This window comes from Lissotriton helveticus, chromosome 7 (assembly GCF_964261635.1).
Source record: "Lissotriton helveticus chromosome 7, aLisHel1.1, whole genome shotgun sequence".
NCBI lineage: Eukaryota > Metazoa > Chordata > Amphibia > Caudata > Salamandridae > Lissotriton > Lissotriton helveticus.
The window spans coordinates 1,861,264,143-1,861,282,477 of NC_136068.1; the positions used below are offsets into that span (position 1 = coordinate 1,861,264,143).

Sequence of the window (18,335 nt, forward strand, 5' to 3'; positions counted from 1 at the left end):
GGGGTGGGGAGGGAAGGGCAGGCGACTAGGTTGAGAGCAATGGCCACGGGGTTGGATTGGGTGGACTCCTGGAGATACAAACAGGGGGCGCGTAGGGAATTCACATACTTTTCCTCAGCGCGAGAATCGTTCTCGCACCTAGACTATATCTTTGTTCCACGAGCAATGGCCAATAGGCTTTTGTCGGCGGAGATCTTACCGCGGGCACTCTCAGATCACTCTCCGGTTGCAGTCGTGGTTGACGCTGGGCGCACCCGGCAGCCGTTTAGGTGGCGCATGTCGCCTTGGCAATTAATGCAGGCCCCTTATCGCGCTCACTTGACTCGCGCGCTCGCGCACTTCCTGTCCGCTAATGCGGGCTCAGTGGACTTCCCGGCAGTGCTGTGGGAAGCAATGAAGCCCACACTGAGGTGCATTGACATTTCATGGTGCGCAGCAGCGCGGAGGGAAAAGCGTAGGGACCTAGTGCGGCGAGAGGTGGAATTGGAGGACCTAGAGCGCAGGGGACGGGGGGAGGACGGCGGACAGGAGAGGCGTCAGTTGGTGATGGCGCAACAGCAATACGCATCAATACTGTTGGATGAGGCCCGGCAGGCCTGGCTTGCCACACGCACCGCATCTACCAGTGGGGCGACAAGTCTAGCAAAATGCTTCACCGCCTGTGTCAGGGCATCATGCATGCCCAGCCACTGCCCCGGATAGTCACCCCGGATGGGGAGCCGCTGTTGGAGCCTGATGCGATAGCGGGTAGCTTTGCCTCATACTATGAGACTCTATATGCGCCCCGGGAGTTCTTAGAGGCGGAAATGGTGCAGCAGTTCATAGATGACCTCCCCCTGAGGGCCGTCACGGATGAGGTTCGTGCTGCATTGGATCGACCGCTGACGATGATGAATTGGCCACAGCACTGGGCGAACTGAACTTGGGAAAGGCGCCGAGGCCGAATGGGTTCCCGAGCGAATTCTTTAGACAATATGCGACGCAGTTGACACCCCACTTCCGGCCGGTCATTGAGGAGGCGTGTGAGTGTGGCACGCTGCCCCCGGATCGGAGGTAGTTGTCTTCTTGAAGCCGGGGCGGCCCCCGGAGAGGCATGAGTCCTACCGCCCAATTTCCCTGCTCAACATCGAGGCCAAGATACTGGCAAAGGCCCTCGCCAATAGACTCAAGCCCCACATAGCGGATTTAGTTCATCCGGACCAAGCCGGCTTTATGCCACAACGTGCCACTCGGAGGCGAGCTCAGGTTGCGATTTCGGCCTGGCGGGGACTGGGTGAACGAGCTGCACTGCTGTTGGCAGACATGGATAGGGCGTTCGACTCCCTGAGCTGGACGTATTTATTTGCCCTATTCGGGCGCCTGAATCTTGGGCCCCGATTCCTGACATATGTACGACTCCTATTTACGGACCTCACGGCAGCGGTGCGAGTGGTTGGAGGACTATCCCGCTCCTTTAGTATCCAGCGGGGGACGAGACAGGGCTGCCCCCTCTCTCCATACCTATTCGCACTGGCGATGGAACCCCTCGCGGCGTGGGTGCGGATCGACGCTCAACTAAAGGGTTTCCAGTGGTCGCCTGATGTTGCGGATAGGATAGCCCTATACGCAGATGATGTGCTGTTTTTCCTCACCGACCTGGAGCGCTCGGGGCCTCGCGTACTGCGAATCCTACAAATATTTGGCGAAACGTCGGGTCTTTATATGAACCCCGGTAAGTCTACCCTCTGGACTCTGGGGGGTCCGCAGCCAATCGGTGAATGGGCCAACGGGATTCAGGTGGCCACCGATGGTGTGAAATACTTGGGGGTGTTCCTCACGGAGGACGCGTCCGTGGCCCTGGAGCGTAACGTTGCCCCGGTGTGGGAGCGTACGCGGGAAGACCTCAAGGCATGGGCCAGAATGCCGCTGTCCATTCAGGGTAGATCTGCCATTTTTAAGATGGTGGCGCTCCCGCGCCTTCTATATCAATTACAAAATCATCTGGCGTTAGTCCCACAAGGTTGGTTTCAGCGCCTTAACGCGCGTTGAGTGGCTTCATGTGGGAGGGGGACGCAGTGCGAGTTGCTTTGCAGACTTGCTTTCGCTCCACCTATACAGGAGGGCTGGCCACGTCAGACGTCCCGTCTTACTATCAAGCATCCCACCTCCTGGTTCTGAACAACTGGTGGTATGCGGACAGGGGAGACCCCGCCTATGCCGTGGAGCGAGCCCTGATGGGCTCTGCCTCCCTGCATACGCTACTATACTCGGCAGCACTTCGGAGATCCCTACCGTCCATTACACAGGTTGTCTTTCAGGTTTGGCGGCAGGTCCTGCGTAGGCTGGGATGGTGGAAGGTCCTAACGTTAGAAACCCCCTTGTGGCAGAATGGTAGATTGCCTCAACTCGCGGCCCTAGTGGGCTTCCGGGGTTGGGATGCGATAGGCATCTCTACACTAGGTGATGTCATGTCTGGGGGGGTGCTCAAGTCCTTTGATACTCTACAGGAGGAATTTGAGATGCCGCGTACCCAATTTTATAAATACCTCCAATTCCGGCATGCCCTTACTCCATATATACAGGGGGTGGAAGACATACCGGACTTCAGCCCCATCGAGGCCAAGGTCTTTATGGGAGCACTACCAGACAAAAAGATATCCCGCATCTATCAAACCTTAGTGCACCATTGCTCCACAGACCTTGCACAGCTCAAGTCCACGTGGGAGCGGGATGTTGGAGTGCTGGATGAGGAGGATTGGGTGGAGACGTTGGAGGGACCCCGGGGAGCGCCCATCTCCACGCGCCTGCGATTAATACAATTCAGGTACCTCCATCGTACATATTACACTAGACAGCGCTTGTGGGGGGCGGGCTTGATAGCATCCCCAGATCAGAGGTGGACACCCTCCTCCATACAGTGTGGGACTGCAAGGTCATAAGGAGGTTTTGGGATAGGGTGTTCAGTTGTTTGAATGAGGCCCTGGCCTGGTCGCTTCAGAAAGACCCCAAGTTGGCCCTTCTCCACGTACTAGCTGGGGTTGGGGGTAATCGCTATAAGCGTCATCTACTTCTGTTGGGGCTAACCCTGGCCAAAAGGGACATTGCAAGATCTTGGAAGGCGCCCGAGCCCCGTCACTCATAGCTTGGCAGAATGGGTTGGACTTTTGCATGGGCCTGGAACAGCCAATATATGTGGCCTGGGGCTGCCCGCGCAAGCATTACAAAATATGGAAGCGGTGGGCGGACTATCGGGCCTGGATTTGGAACCGCCTCCATAGGAAGATGTCTTTCAGCTCACTTGATGGACTGATAGCCGGTGTTGCTCGCGGACACTGTGGCATGATTGGCGAGTGTACCATGTTCCAAGCAAAGCACGGGCGGAATAGGCAGAGGCGCGTGCGGGGTGAGAGGGGGGAGGGGCGTTGAGGGTGGGTGGGGGGGTTGTACAATTTGTTGCATTTCTTTTGTTTGCCTCAATTGTTTGATTACTTCTGAGAATACTTGCATGTCATTGTACTTGATAACTTGCTTCTAGTGATAGCCTCTGGTTGTCAGAACATTACCTGATATATGTCCACCATGCAATCAATAAAATCTGTTTAAAAAAAAAAAGATAGAAGATTCCTAGACTTGTGTTTTAAGGTTACATTAGCAATGGTGGAGGACAAGATTTTTCACTCATGTTTCCAAACAAGGTTGCACTATGTAATTCTCTCATATGGATAGTCAATTCTAAATCATTTAGGATTTCTGTCTTGACAATATTTTCTCTTGGCTTTTTAATAACAGTCACTTTGAATGAGCTTCATTATGGCCAGCCAGGGTTGGTGAAATTTTAACATCCTTCTTTTTTCTCTCCACTTTTTAGTTTTCTATACCATCTGTTGCAACTACCTACGGCTGTGCATACATTCCACTGCCACAACTAGCTGCGAAAAATCATATCTATAAGGTAAATTTTTCTACTTCCTCAATATAGTGCATTGTCTATGAGACCCATCGGGAATCATTAAAAATGCAGGATGGAGTTGTGCTGGGGACGACAGACCACCATGTCTGTGTTTGCTTTTAGATAACAAATTAAAAAATATGCAGCCCATTTTCCTTAAAGGAAAGTAGGATGGATTTTAAAAACAAAAATACTTCCTTTCAGTTTCATTGTTTAAGAGTAGGCAGTGGTCCGTGGGATCACTGCCTGTTCTTAAAATATCTTTTCCTCAACCATTTACAGAGAGTAAGGGGTCCCATGGGGATCCCTTCCCGTTTGCAACTGGATTACCACCTACTTAAAGTAGGCGGTAAAATGCACATGTTTTGTGACCACATTTTGGTCGCAAAACATTTTTATATAGCACTGTGATTCGGCATTAGGAAAGGACACCCTTAACACACCCCTTCCTAATAGCGACACAGTAACACATTTTGTGGTTTGGTAAAAGGTTGCCAAAATGGAAATTTGGCCTTTGTAGATAGAAAAAGGCTTTATATTGGTCGCACATGGCCCAATTCTGCAAATCAGACACTTTGTGATCAAGAAAAAGCTACACACTTGTGGCCTTTAGTGAAGTTCGGGACCATCTAGCAGGGACACTAGCAGAGTTTAGAACAAGGTAAGGTGACAGGGAGGTGGTGGTTCTGTGCAGGGACAAAGGTTTTCCCGAGAAGCGGCTAAATATAAACAATACAGTATCTGGGAGCAAACAGGTAGTGAACAGGGAACTAGAATGTCTGCAGTGGAAACTATTACAATAACACAAGTGCAAATAACAGGAAGGTGAAAGCAGGTAAACAGTAGACAAACTGTCGACAATAATTGTGTATCTGCGCTGTGAAAGTGATCTCTCTGAGAAGTGAAAATATCAGACATATAAGCAAGGAGCAGAATAATTTTACATACTTCAAAGAGCCACTCAACATCTTCTATGGAGAAGAAGCCCTGGATGGTTCTCAGTGCCAAGGCACAAGCTTTAGAGTTTAATGGGCACCATTTGGAAGTATTGAAATCAGGATAATAATATAGCACACAAGAAGACAAGGAAAACACTGGAAGGTATACAGAAACTGAGGTCAGGGAAAAGCTATACTGGAAAAGGGGGTCAATATCTAAACTGGAATACACAGAACTGTCAATCTGCACGCTACATAGGACTACAGATACTGGGGATGGGCTCTTTGAAACAAAGAATTGTATAAAAGTTAGGTGTTCAGAATAAGCTTCAAACATGAAAATAATTTTCACTGATTATATTCATGTGTAGATATGACTCGTAAATATTTATTGTTGCTAGGCTGGACTTTAACTTTTTTGTTACAGAGGAATATGTGGTTCCCTAACGTTTTTTAAAGGTGTGATCTAGAATAAGTAAGTATCTAAAGAATTTAAGCTTTTCTAAGGTCTGATGGAATGAAAGACAGAATTATAAGCCAAATTTTTACTAGAAAAAAAGGGGGGTGATGTCACAAGCTTATTCTACCCTAAGATATTTAACTGGACATCATACAGAAATCCTAAATTCCTCACTTCAGGCACCGGTTCCAGGCAGACCCTTCCACAGCCAGCCACCAACATTGCTTCCAGATTTGAGGTCCATTTCCAAACTCCATGACCTCTGTTTTATCTGTATTTAATTTGAGGTAATATTCCATATTTATTTATTTTTTTAAATTTATAAAGCGCTCAAATACCCGAGGGTGTCTCGTCGCTAATATTGTGCGCAAGACAACTGTGGAATCTCCCCACCACAGTATCTATACTTGACAAAATGGAAATAACAATCTGAATTTCGTCGGCATATGAGATCAACAAACAAACGTAAGCCCTAATTAGTTTGGCCAGGGACGTGACATAGTAGTTAAATAATGTTGGCACCAGTACTGAGCCTTCAGGGACTCGACAGGGGAGAGAAAACCTTTCAGATTTGAAGTTGTCCCAGCACACACTCTGTCCCCTGGAAGTCAGGAAAGTGGTGAGAAGAATTAGAGTGGCCTCTTTGATTCCTATAGCCTTTAGCCGCTGCATGCTGTATGATTCACAGTATCAAACATGGCTGATAGGTCAAGTAGAATCAGGATGGCTCTACCTCCACCATCGATCAGCATGCAGATTTTTTCAGTGGCCATTATTAAAGCTGACTCTGTGGAGTGATGTTGTTGGAAGCCATGTTGAGTGTAATCAAGGTGGTCATTGGCTTCAAGGTAACCAGTTAAAACTTGGTTAATAGCTTTCTCACGGATTTTGGCTGCCAGGGGTAGACAGGAAATCGGACAGTAGTTTGTCAACTCAGATGGGTCAAGGGAGGGTTTCTTTAGGATGGGTCTAATACAGGCATTCTTCCAGGAAGCTGGGAAGATTCCTGTCCTACTGCCATTGTTCAGAAGTGGGGTTAGAAGGGTACTAATCTTACCCTAACCCAGATGTATTATGTCGGGAGGACTGGGATCTGTTGGGACCCTGATTTTGTGGCTAATAGCAAATAGTTGACTTTGTTCTAAGTAAAAAGGGAAAAACTGCTCAACTGGCCATCCCTAATAGAGGAGTAAAGATCCTCCATCGATTGTAAACAAGAGGTGGTTGGGGCAGGGATCCTCCTAGCCAGTTCATCATATATCGTTTGAACATTAGACTGGAAGAAGTTTGTCATTTTATCGGTGAGAGGTTGATCAAGAGCAAATTGATTCTCCTGTTGCACATTGGACAAGGCGGTGACAGTCTTTTTTGAACTTTTGATAGCTTCCTTGTATTCAGTTAGTGCAAGTTTGTAGGTAGCTTTACCTTGCTTGCTATATTCTGTCCTCCATGCACGCTCTGATTAACTACACTTAGATTTTAGAAGTTTAGGCTCAGAGTTATACCACGGGGCAGAAAATGTGTTTCTCCACTGTTTAATTGTTCTTTGTGGGGCCAACTGGTTCATGGCTGACATAATCCAATTTTTGTAATTGTCAGCCGCCTTATTGGTGTATGCCACTAGGACGGGTGTACTATTATCAAGTAATTCTATTAAAGCGTATTTCTGATATTACGCCAAGATCTTAGTTTGGTGGGGGGCAGGTTTTGTACTGAGTGAGTTGATTATTCAGACCGAGTAGGTTAAAGAGAATTGCCATATGATCAGTTCAGGTTAAAGGCAATGCTTTGTTCACCGTAATTGAAGGATTGTGAGGAAAGATCCCATCCAGCATATGACAAGCCTTGTGTGTGGGTTCTGAGACTATCTGTGTTAGTCCAAAACCATCCAGATTGTTTAGTAAAGTGGAAGTATCTGCATTCTTGTCACACTCTAAATGAAAATTAAAATCCCCCAGTATGGTAAAATAATATTTGAAATATTAAATGATGTTCAAAAGGTAGTCAATGGATCAGAAATACGAATACAAAAGCATGCCCAATAAAGGGGCACTTAGAAAGTATAAGACCAAAGTTACAAAAAACTGAGCCGAAATGAGTTATGTGTTAAGCTAAAGTGTCTCCACTCCGTACAGAAAATAGATATTGCTACAAATATGTATCTAAACAATGTAGCTCTGCACCAATGTGAATTGTGATTCAAAAGTAAGCCATAGGCAGATAGGTCAATTCCTGGTAACTACCAGACCAAGCTTTGGTCAGCCAGAAATCATCTCACTAATAGATTTGCCTCAAACAGAAGTCATGGTGGTCCATTGAGCAAGGAAGAAATGATCCCTGGCTCAGGTTTGAAGTACTCAGTGAAAGTAGGTTAAGACGAAGGCTGAACCACACTTGGGTTAATGACCAAAGCAACATGGGTGCATACAAATTTGTGAATGTCCGACCATACCGATTTAAAGGGCAACCAGAGATTATGTAGATGATTGTCATTTAGGTTAAATGTATGTGAATTTATCCCATGTGAATATCTTGAAATACTGACAAAGTTCCTGAGGTTGTGGACCCCATGTAAATGAAATCTTAGTTAAAATCTGATCAATCTCAAGTATAACTTAATGTAATTTTTCTATGTATATTCAAATATTTTGTATCTTGAATGTTATTATCTGATAGAACTAAATACATACCAAATTGCTTATCCTCTCACTGACAAAGTTTACATACACTTTTTTTACTCACATTATGTGTCTCACTTGTCATTGCAAAAACAACAGGTGATGGACAGAATGCAGAACAATGGCATACATTCACCCCAGTACAGAGATCTGGGCCTAAATCCGTTTTTTTGCACTCCACACCACCCCAGTTCAGACATGGCCATATGCAAATCAGCCTTGACCCTGTGCCTCATGGGAACAGTCCAGCCCGAACTGCCAAGCCATGTCTTTCCTGGACCGGAATCAAGCATCCCAGGACCAGTTTCTGGCTATCAGTCGTCTTCAGCCAGGATAGCTTGACTCCAGTGGTGTGGAGAGCATGGGACTCACGTCTGAGCATACCCATCCCACTCGGGGTGAAAAATGCAAAAACAACAGCTGATGGACAGAATTCAGAACAATGTCATACATTCACCCCAGTACAGAGATCTGGGCCTAAATCCATCGTTTTTTTGCACTCCACACCACCCCAGATCAGATATGGCCATATGCAAATCAGCCTCACTTGTCATTGTGCATTTTTACCTCTGAAGCATGTACACTTGAGTCAAATGTGTTGATTTGTACACATTTTGGAAATATGCCTTCTTGCACTAGTCCACTTTTCCCTCTGACATTCACTGTGAAAAATAGGATACCTCCTAATATGCAAATATCTAGACTCTTATTTTAAAGGGGCGGGAATGAGTCTAGATGTAAGCAGATTGGATAACAGTCTCCCTGGGTTAAATTCAAGAGAATTTAAAAACAGAGGGGTTGAAATTAAATGTATTCCCATGTTAAATAATAGAAATTTAACCTGAATCTTTGCTCTGCTTTTCATTTTATTGAGTGCAATATTTCTGCTCCTGCAACATTTCCCTCCTATTTTAGGACAGGAAACAAAATGTACTTTCTATAACTCGTTTTCTGTTCTGTGATCCCCTCACAGTTTGATTCAATCATACAAGACAGCAACAAAAATCTGGTTCATCACATCCTGGCCTACGGCTGTCCAAACTCCACCAACGTCAACATTGCACCTGGCATTTGTATGTCCAATCCAGACTTTTATGCTTGTTCGGAGGTGATTGTTGCATGGGCTGTTGGTGGCAAGGTAAGTCAATGAATGGAAAACTGGGCTTGTCCAGAGTTTGTGGTCACAGTTACACGCACCATTGAGTACTGGAGGTATTCTATCATGGAGGCGGGCAATTCTATGGCATCTATAACTCAGACTCTCTATGCATTGTTGGTGCTACAGGGTAGCTTTCCATGTTGCTCAACGATCACTTCCATTTTGATGAAAGATCTTTTATTTTTTGCATCAGAATAATTTCTCTTGTAACTCAAAGTTCACCTCCTGTCTTGTAGCCTCTGTTGCTCAGTTGTAACATGCCCCCTTTCTCACCTCTCACCTCCTGTTTTGTTCCACCCACTAAGCAACATAACCCCCCACCCCCTCCGAAAGCTATTTGACAGGATTAATCAGACACAGAACTGATTCAAAGGGGTCAAACTACGGGTGCAGAAGAGTAAAAGAGGTACACAGGAAAAGGAAAATAAAGGAGAGGACAACCCGAGTGCAAATGTTTGATCTGTGTCACAGTTTGAAAAGACAAAAGGAAACCTTAAAAATGCAATGACTGATATTAAACGTTCACACAAACAGCACCATATGAACTATGTATCAGGAGGGAAGCTATACACTAGCAGAAATGACTCAGTATTCTCTTTTAGGTGTTCTTTAAGCCAATGTGAATTCCCCTTTTACCAGGACAACTGTAGCTCAAAATGATGACTTATGTACATTAATGTTGAAAACACCTGTGCAAAAAAACAAAATGATATCACTAAAGAAACAAGTCATAAAGAAAGGGACGAAAAGATAGAAGGTAAAAAGAGGGAAATGTCAAAAAACATGAATAGGAGAAGGAAAGTAGGTTCAGGAAGTGGAGAAATTAAAGTAGAAAAACAGCAAATGGGGAATATAGGAAAGACGATTATCAACAATGTTTACAAAACAGACAACTGTAAGTAGAGCAAGATGTGCCATATATATATTTGCAGTAGAGACTTTTCTAAAAATGAGAATAACATAATCAAAGAATAGGGAATAACTCAAACCTTTAATCTTTTACTTCTAACCTGAATGAAACAAAAGCTTGACCTTGAGTGCAGAGCAACAGCTACGGATTCAATTGGTACAAAATTGTTAGGTTAGGAATCTATTCCAAAGAAAACTAGTGAGACTAGTGAGTATTGGGATGTTACTGAGATCACAGCTACAGGATTGGCTTGAGTTGGCAATGATTATCAAGAGAAGAACCTGGTATTCCTTACCATTAAACTGATCCAGGTTCTGTTGGGATACATAGCCCTTGCTTGTACCTGATTTCCTCAACCATCAATGCTCACGTTGCTCACTATTCACTTTCCCTCCTGTTTAAATATTCATCAGCTAAAATTACGCATTGCATCGCAACCATAAAGCAAGGCAAGTAAGGGCATAGCTCATAGAGATAACTCCCCCAGGCAGTATTAACTTATGTAGGAGGCACAGTCCCAGCACTGAATGTTGGTTCCTTTCATCACCAGAATGAGATAGGTGGTGCACCACTTTTCTTGGAATGCTAGAGGCCTTCCTGGCCTACACAACTGGTATCAGGTTGCCTCTCAGTGTTTCAGTCAATGTATTTGCCCCACACTGTGACCAAGTCAATGTGCCCATCTGCAGGATACAGTGTATACAGGACATACATCTGATAATAGGAACACAGTAAGATGAGTAACAGTTGTACATCTTTCAAGCTCTTGAAAGATCAGCATTGGATTCTCATGTCCAATCACAGGAAATGTTTTGGAGATTACCAACAAGACCCAGCAGATCTGTACCAGAGTGTAGGGATAAATATTCGGTGTTGACGGGGGCGATGCCCATTCCACTTTAGCCAATGCCTGGAAGGCGACATCATTCCTGTTGTATGTAATAATGGGTGGAGAGGGGGAGCAAGTGTCTAGGAAGTGATTTTGTAAATATGATCTCGCTGGGCCCTTCAGATTTTCTATGGTTCCTATCCCAGACCTCACCCAATTCTGAGATCCCAATACAGTCCCAGTCTTTAAATCCATCCAGGGGCTCCAATTGTGAAAACTAGAACCCTGCCAAAGAAGGGTTTCCCGTGTCAACCAGACTCCTCAGCATATCCACCTAAGGTCCATATGCCGCTCCTGCAGGTTGGTCTTCATGACAGAAGGTAGCGAGTTTAGAACTCCAGCTCTGATTATGTAACGTGCAACGGCCATTCAAACAGACCCACTTCCTACCTGTGTGCTGGTTCATTGGTCGTACCAAAATGACAGTTGTTATTCGAGACAGGCTGGGCTGTCAAAAAATAAAGCTATATGGTGGATATATCTTCTCCACTATTGTAGACCGCTTGCAAGCTCATAACAAAGGCTACCCTTGATTGTTTGAAATTTCTTACCAGTTGAAATACCCTGTTAAAGAAGCTGGCTGGCATATTGTATAGTTCTGGAGTGCATAAAGGACCCGTGGTAGAGCAATCATTTTAAATAACATAGCTTTATCGAACAGGGAGAGGGAGGGTTTGTGAGTTACAAAAGTTGTTGCGCGGTGTATGGGGCATGGTGAGTATATTGATGTCCCAGCAGAACTGAGAGCTCAGCAAGAATTGCACATCCAGGTGTTTAAGATTGTCAAGTTTGACTCGCTGCTGGGACTGCCATACCATTGCCTGGGGTCCACTCTGCACCAGGATCAGTATTGATTAGTCCCAATTGACCATGCCTGAGGTCCCTCTGTATAGGGAAAATATGTTTTCAGAGCTATAACAAAGCTTTGACCTTTGGTGTTTTCACTTAATAATGTGTTGCAAATCGCAGAGTCCAGCATCGCAAGTGGAGAGTTGTTATGTGGAGTGACATACAACACAGTGGAGGAGAGTATTGTAGAGTCTATTGTCATAAACTGGAGTATTAAAGATTGGAATTGAGTTGGGTAGTGTATAGTGTATTAGCGTGTCATACAGTGTAGTAAAGTCTTCTATAGTGTCGTGGCATTGTGTCTCATATAGTGGAGTCAAGTATTGTAGACTGGAGCAGCGAGTTGTACAGTGGAATGGCATGTCAAAAAGTGGAGTAGGGTGTTTTAGACTGTCATAGAGTGGAGTAGAGTGGAGTAGGGTGAAGTAGTACATCATAAAGCAGAGTATCATCAAGTAGAGTGTTATAGAGCACAGTGGGGGAGGGTGTCGTAGAGTGGAGTGCCATGCCATGTCATTTAGTGGAGTGGTGTATCGTGGTGAGAATTTGAGTGTTGTGGCATCATGTCATATATAGTGTAGTACAGTGTAGTACAGTGGAACAAAATGGATGGGCATAAAGGCGAGTAGAGTATCATAGAGTGTAGTACAGTGTTGTAGAGTGGAATTGCATACAATGGAGTAGAGCAGAGCAGCGTAGAGCTGAATATGGCACAGTGACGTAGAGTGGGATAAAATGTAGTGAATTGGTCTATACTAGAGTGGAGTTACACTGGAGTGGAGTAGTGCAGAATGGAGTAAAGTGTCATAGAGTGGAGTGGCGTGTTGTGGACAACAGTGGTGTGGAGTGCAGTAGAGTGAAGTGGCGTACCATACATTCTAGTAAAGTGTCATAAATCAGAGTGTTGTGTTGCATAGTAGAGCATAGTGTGGTGACTTACAGTATTGGAAAGTGATATAGGCTACAGTAGAGTACAGCTACAGAAAGTCTAATTGATTTTTGTAGAGTGGAATGGTGTACAGTGGATTGGCATATATTGTTATAAAGTACAATGGCATTGAGTGGCGTACAGTGGAGTGGCATACAGTAGAGTTGTGAAGTAGAGTGGAGTACTATGTCAGACAAAGAGTTGCATACTGTGGACCTGGAACTGCAATTGTACCTCCAAAATTTTGATATGGTCTCTCTCCAAGAAATTGAAAATAATACTGTTAAAAAAGAATCACTCATACAGGACAAAGCTGCCCTGATAGTGCGCACTCATGGCTGGTTCACCATACAGTCCTACAGCAAGGCGTCAGCCCAAGCCTATCTCCACACTAGCTTCTCTAGAACCATCAAGGATAAGTTCTTGGAACTTCACCTAGGCATATTACAATCTGCATGTCATATGCCGCCGTGGAACGCCCTCCGAAGCCAGCAATCTGCTCACTATGCGGGGAGGGAGAGGAGGACATAGTGCACCTGCTAACCATAAGCAGGATTCTATCACAGGAGCTTTGGACCCTCCTTAGAAAAACTCTTTAATAAGAAACACACCCTGTCTTGCAGACAAGCAGTGTTAGAAAGCTTTGCCGGCGAGGATGTCCAACTAAGCTGTCGCTTTGTGAAACTCCTATCCACATCTGAACCAAACATTAAAAGACAAGCCAAACAACTAGTAGACGGTAATGTAGCTGAGTGGATCATGGTATCCTGACCCAACCCTCATAAGACGCTGATTGCTGCTGCTGTCTTAATGAGAACTTCAGCACAGTTAAATACCGGTACACCACGTACTTTAAATGGACCCACACTGGGTAGATCGCACCATAGAAACTATTTTTATGTTGAGCATTCACTCTCTTCTAAGTATCTAACGATTTTAAATGAATGCATTGTTTTATTCTACTGCAAGATTATATGCAAATTGCTGCGTTGCACTTTGCACTTTTCTCTGCTGTAAGTTAGGCGGAACACTTGTAGAGGTTGAAAATTGCTGCTCTTGCACTTTTCACTTTCCTTGCATCCTCAAGCACTTTGCTTTCTGTTTTTTCACCTAATGTGCTGCTAATTATTTGAATGATGAGGTCAGCTACTCTTGCTCTGCTTCTAAGTTTATACCCACAGGGAAACTGACTGCCTGTTCACAAAGACTGCCGTGTTGAACACTCATGAAACTCACTATTATCCCTGCAGAGGTTAATTGTTGTCTTGCACATTGCAATTTCCCTTGCATGCCCAACACTTTGTCTTTTGCTGCTTCATCTATCCTGTTGTCAAGCATCAGATTAACGAGGATAGGTCTTGCTGTTAAGCCGCTAAGCTTATGATCATTAAAAAACAGATTTCTTATACTTTTTCTCTCAAAGGTTTCAAGTTACTCCCTAAGGGGTATTGGGGTTTTATTTTATCAAATTTTTTATGTGTTTTAACGATGACTTATTTTTTTTTTGTTCAAACTGTTGCTGTGAAAATACAATAAAAGATGCACGTTAGTAAAGGTTTTAATTAACTGTACAATACATTACATTTCAATTTACATAAAGTGTTGTATAGTGGACTAGAGTATCATAGAGTAGAGTAGAGTGTTTACAGTGGCATACAGTATAGTATATTGTTGTACAGTGAAGTGAAGGGGTATAGACAGGAGTAAAGTGTTGGAGAGTGGCATACAGTGTAGTTAAGTGTTGTAAAGAGGAGTTGCATAGAGTAAAATTAAGTGTAAAAGAGAGGAGCTGCATACAGTAGATTGTTGTATAGTTGTGTAGAGTGAAGCAAAGTCTCGTACAGTGAAGAAGTGTTGAGTGGAGTGGTGTAGCATATTGTGGATTAAAGCACAATAGAGTGCATTGGTGTGTCATAGAGTAGAGTGGAATGAAGTGGGGTGTACTGGTGTAGGTTGTAAACTGTTATAAATCGGAGTGGGGTCTTTTACGGTAGAGTGTTGTATAGTGGAATAAAGTGTAATACATTGGAGTGTACTGTCATAGAGTGGAGTATAGATTTGGAAAGATGGCATGTACAGGAATAGAGTGGAGTAGAATGGCGTAGAGTGCCATGAAGTGTGGTAGACCTTTATAGAGTGGAGTTATAAAGAGTTGAGGAGAGTGTCAAACAATAGAGTGGCATAGAGTGGAGAGAGGGACAGTATAGTGGCATAGAGTGGATTACCGAAAAGTGGAGCAGTGTACAATGGATTAGTATAAAGTGAAATACTGGACAGTGGAGTGTAGAAAAAGGGAGTGGCATAGAGTGGAATAACGTGGAGTGGTGTACAGTGGCGTGGCATCGAGCGAATTAGGGTACTGTATAATAGCGTAGAGTGGGGTGGCATACATTGAAGTGGCTGAGCAAACTGTTATAAATTGGAGTGGTGTCTCACATTCTAGAGTAGAGTGCTGTGTCAGACAGCTTTGTATACTGTCGTAGTGTGGAGTAGATTGTTGTACACTTGATAGTAGGAGCACAGTGTTGAGAGCAAATTTAGACAGTGGAGTGTATGGAGAAAAGGTGGAGCAGAGTTGTCTAGTAGAGTGGCATAGAGTGCAGAAGAGTTTTTTGAGTAGAGTTATATGGAGTGGAGGAGAGTACATTGAAGTGGTGTACAGTGAAGTAGCGCAGAGTGAAATGGCATAAAGTGGAATGGCATAGAGTTGAGTAGCACAGACTAGAGTGGCCTACAGTGGAGTTGTGTAAAGTTGAATAGCTTATAGTGTAGTAGCGCACAGTGGGGTGACATAATGTGGAGAAGCGTATAGTGGAGTAGCATACAGTGCAGAGGTGTGCAGTGAAGTGGTGTAGACTGGAGTGGAGTACACTGAAATGGGTTGCATGTAATAACATACAGTGAAGTGGTGGACATGGGAGTGGTATCCAATGGAAAACCGTTGAATCGAGTGGGCTGGAGTGGAGTGGCATACACTGGAGTGGTGTAGTGTGGAGAAGCATACAGTGGAGAGGCTAACAGTGGAATCTCATAGACCAGCAGGGTGACATACAGTTATTGGCTTAGAGTGGAATAGCATATACTGGAGTGATGTATAGTGGAGTGGCATACACTGAAGAGACGTAAAGTGGAGTTGCATACACTGTAATAGCATACAGTGAACTGGTGTACAGGTGAGTGACATCTAATGGAATTGGAGCGGGTGGAGTGAAGTGGCATACACTGGAGTAGCACAGAGTGGAGTAGCATACAGTGGAGTGGCATAGAGTTGAATAGTATTGAGAGGACTGGCATAACAGTGGAATGGCATATAGGGGAATAGCATATACTCAAGTTGTGTATAGCGGATTGGCATACAGGTAGACTGGCATAGTCTGTAGAGGCCTGGAGTGGAGTTGCATACAGTGTAATAGCAAGACTGGACTGGCATAGAGTGGAGTTGTGTTCGGTATGATAGTATAGAGTGGAGTGGCATAGGACAGAGCATTGTACAGTAGAGTTGTGTAGAGTGTAATAGTGCATAATGGAGTAGTATACAGTGGAGTGGAGTATAATGGAGTGGGATAGACTGGAGTAGCGTAGAGTGGCATGGGGTGGAGTGTAATAGTGTACAGTGGAGTGGCGTAGAATGGGGAGGGGTTTAATGGAATAGCGTAGAATGAAGTGACAGAGTGGAGTGTCATACACTGGAGTGGCATAAAGTGGAGTAGTGTACAGTGGAGTGACATACAGTGGAATAGAGTAAAGTGAAATTGCATATAGTGGAGTAGCGTCCAGTTGTGTACACTGGAGTGAGTTAGTCAGGAAGGGTGTACAGAGGCACTGCGTACACTGTAATAGAGTACAGTGGAGTGGCATAGAGTAGAGTCTCGTACAGTGGAGAGGTGTACAGTGAAGAGGTGTACAGTGGAGTGGTGTAGAGTGGAATAACGTATAGTGGAGTGGCTACAGTGGCGTGGCATATGGATGTATGTGAAATTTAGCAACAATGTAGATTATGGTGTGCAGAATAAGGAAAAACAAAGAACTGCACTGACTTGCAATTCTCCAGATTTACAAATCAACACAGGGCCATACATGGTGGCCTTGTGTTCCTTTCATAATCTGGTTTATGTATTGCATTGCCCTTGCTACATAATGAGTGACTCAAGGGAACCAAAAACCAATAATACAGCTAGGTCTTAGTTATATTTTGGGCCATGGCATACCGTGATTTGCAGTATGCTGAGGTTTATGGCGATGACAAGTCAGTATGTCATTGGGAGATGGCTGTTTTTAGAGAAAGAAAAGGCAACTATATCATTTTTACTACACTTTGGCCGTGTTCAGTGTTAGGGCCTTAGATGTAGGTAAGTAGTAGGTCCCTAACTATTACCACTTCATTTAAGTGGTAATAAGTAGGGAAATTTATATTTTTTACAAAAATATTTGTAAATAAATTTATGTCCATGTACCACATTAGTTTTGCAACATTTTGTGAAATTCCTCAAAAGTAGAGTGGTGACAGTTATCACTAAGTTTAAATACCTTATAACTGTTAAAATACCTAACCTACTTAACGCATAACCCAAAAAACATAATCTTTGCACTATAATGTATAACAAGAGTGAAGCTATGAGATTGTGCACAATCCGGGGAAGGATCAGAACCCAACTAATTACTTTTCACAAGTGCTGCTATCTCACCGAAGTTCGGCTTCAAGGACAGCTAAAGCATATCTCAACTTCAATGTGAGATTCAGCACTCCAGACAGCTGAAGTTTATCCAGGGCCATTGGAATTAGGCGATTGTGCAGCGATTTTCGCATAGTTATAGATTTGTTGCATTTACCAGATAATCCATCATCTGCTGCATAATCTACAGATAGATTTTAGCAAAAAAAATATTTTAGTTTTTAGCTCAATTGGTTCAAAAGTTACTAAAAACTTAGCCACACACGTTATCCTGTAGTGGAAGGCCCTTTTCAAATGTTGACTGGTCTTATTTATGTAGCTTATTGCTATGTTTGGGTGTTAAACTGGTACTAGTGACTTACAACCAAAGCCCAGACAGTGTTAAAAAGCTTAAAAATGAGAAAAATAATGTAGTAATACTAACCCAAAATGTGCTGCATAATGCCCCATAATTTTCCTTTTCTTGCTCCATTGTTTACCCAACCCTGCTGCATAATTTGGCTCTCCCCTGCCGTATAACTCCAGTGGCACTGACTATATCTTAATTTCATTATGAGATTCAGCACCCCAGTGGCTCTGTGAAACAAATCATTGCTGCCAACAATGCAGATAAGGACATTAGCATAATCAAAGAATTCATTACCACACACTTCTGGAGGAGTACCCACCTCCTTGCCTATGTTGTGGAAATCCAAAAGTTCAAAAATGTACATGATTAGTTAGCAGTCGCCCAAGAAGGTGTATTACTGTGAGGCTCAAGACGTGGCCTACCTGGAAGCCTAAGACTGCGGGCCATCAAGTGGGACCATAAAGGACACTGTGACATCGTAGCCACCAAAAAAGCCTTACAAGCAAGATCGAGAGTGGTTCCCTAGGCTATATGAGAAGTGGAGAAGGAACTGAAGGAGTGCCACATTTGCAAT

General features: G+C 44.0%; 1 protein-coding gene across 1 annotated transcript in view; it reads left to right on the forward strand.

The window, feature by feature from the left end:
• Positions 1-18,335, forward strand: part of LOC144770841 (DBH-like monooxygenase protein 2) — a 323,758-nt gene that overhangs the window by 10,897 nt on the left and 294,526 nt on the right. The window contains exons 3-4 of the mRNA XM_078655624.1: positions 3,848-3,931; positions 8,978-9,142. Coding sequence (XP_078511750.1) covers positions 3,848-3,931; positions 8,978-9,142 — 249 coding nt within the window. The remainder of the gene's footprint in view (positions 1-3,847; positions 3,932-8,977; positions 9,143-18,335) is intronic.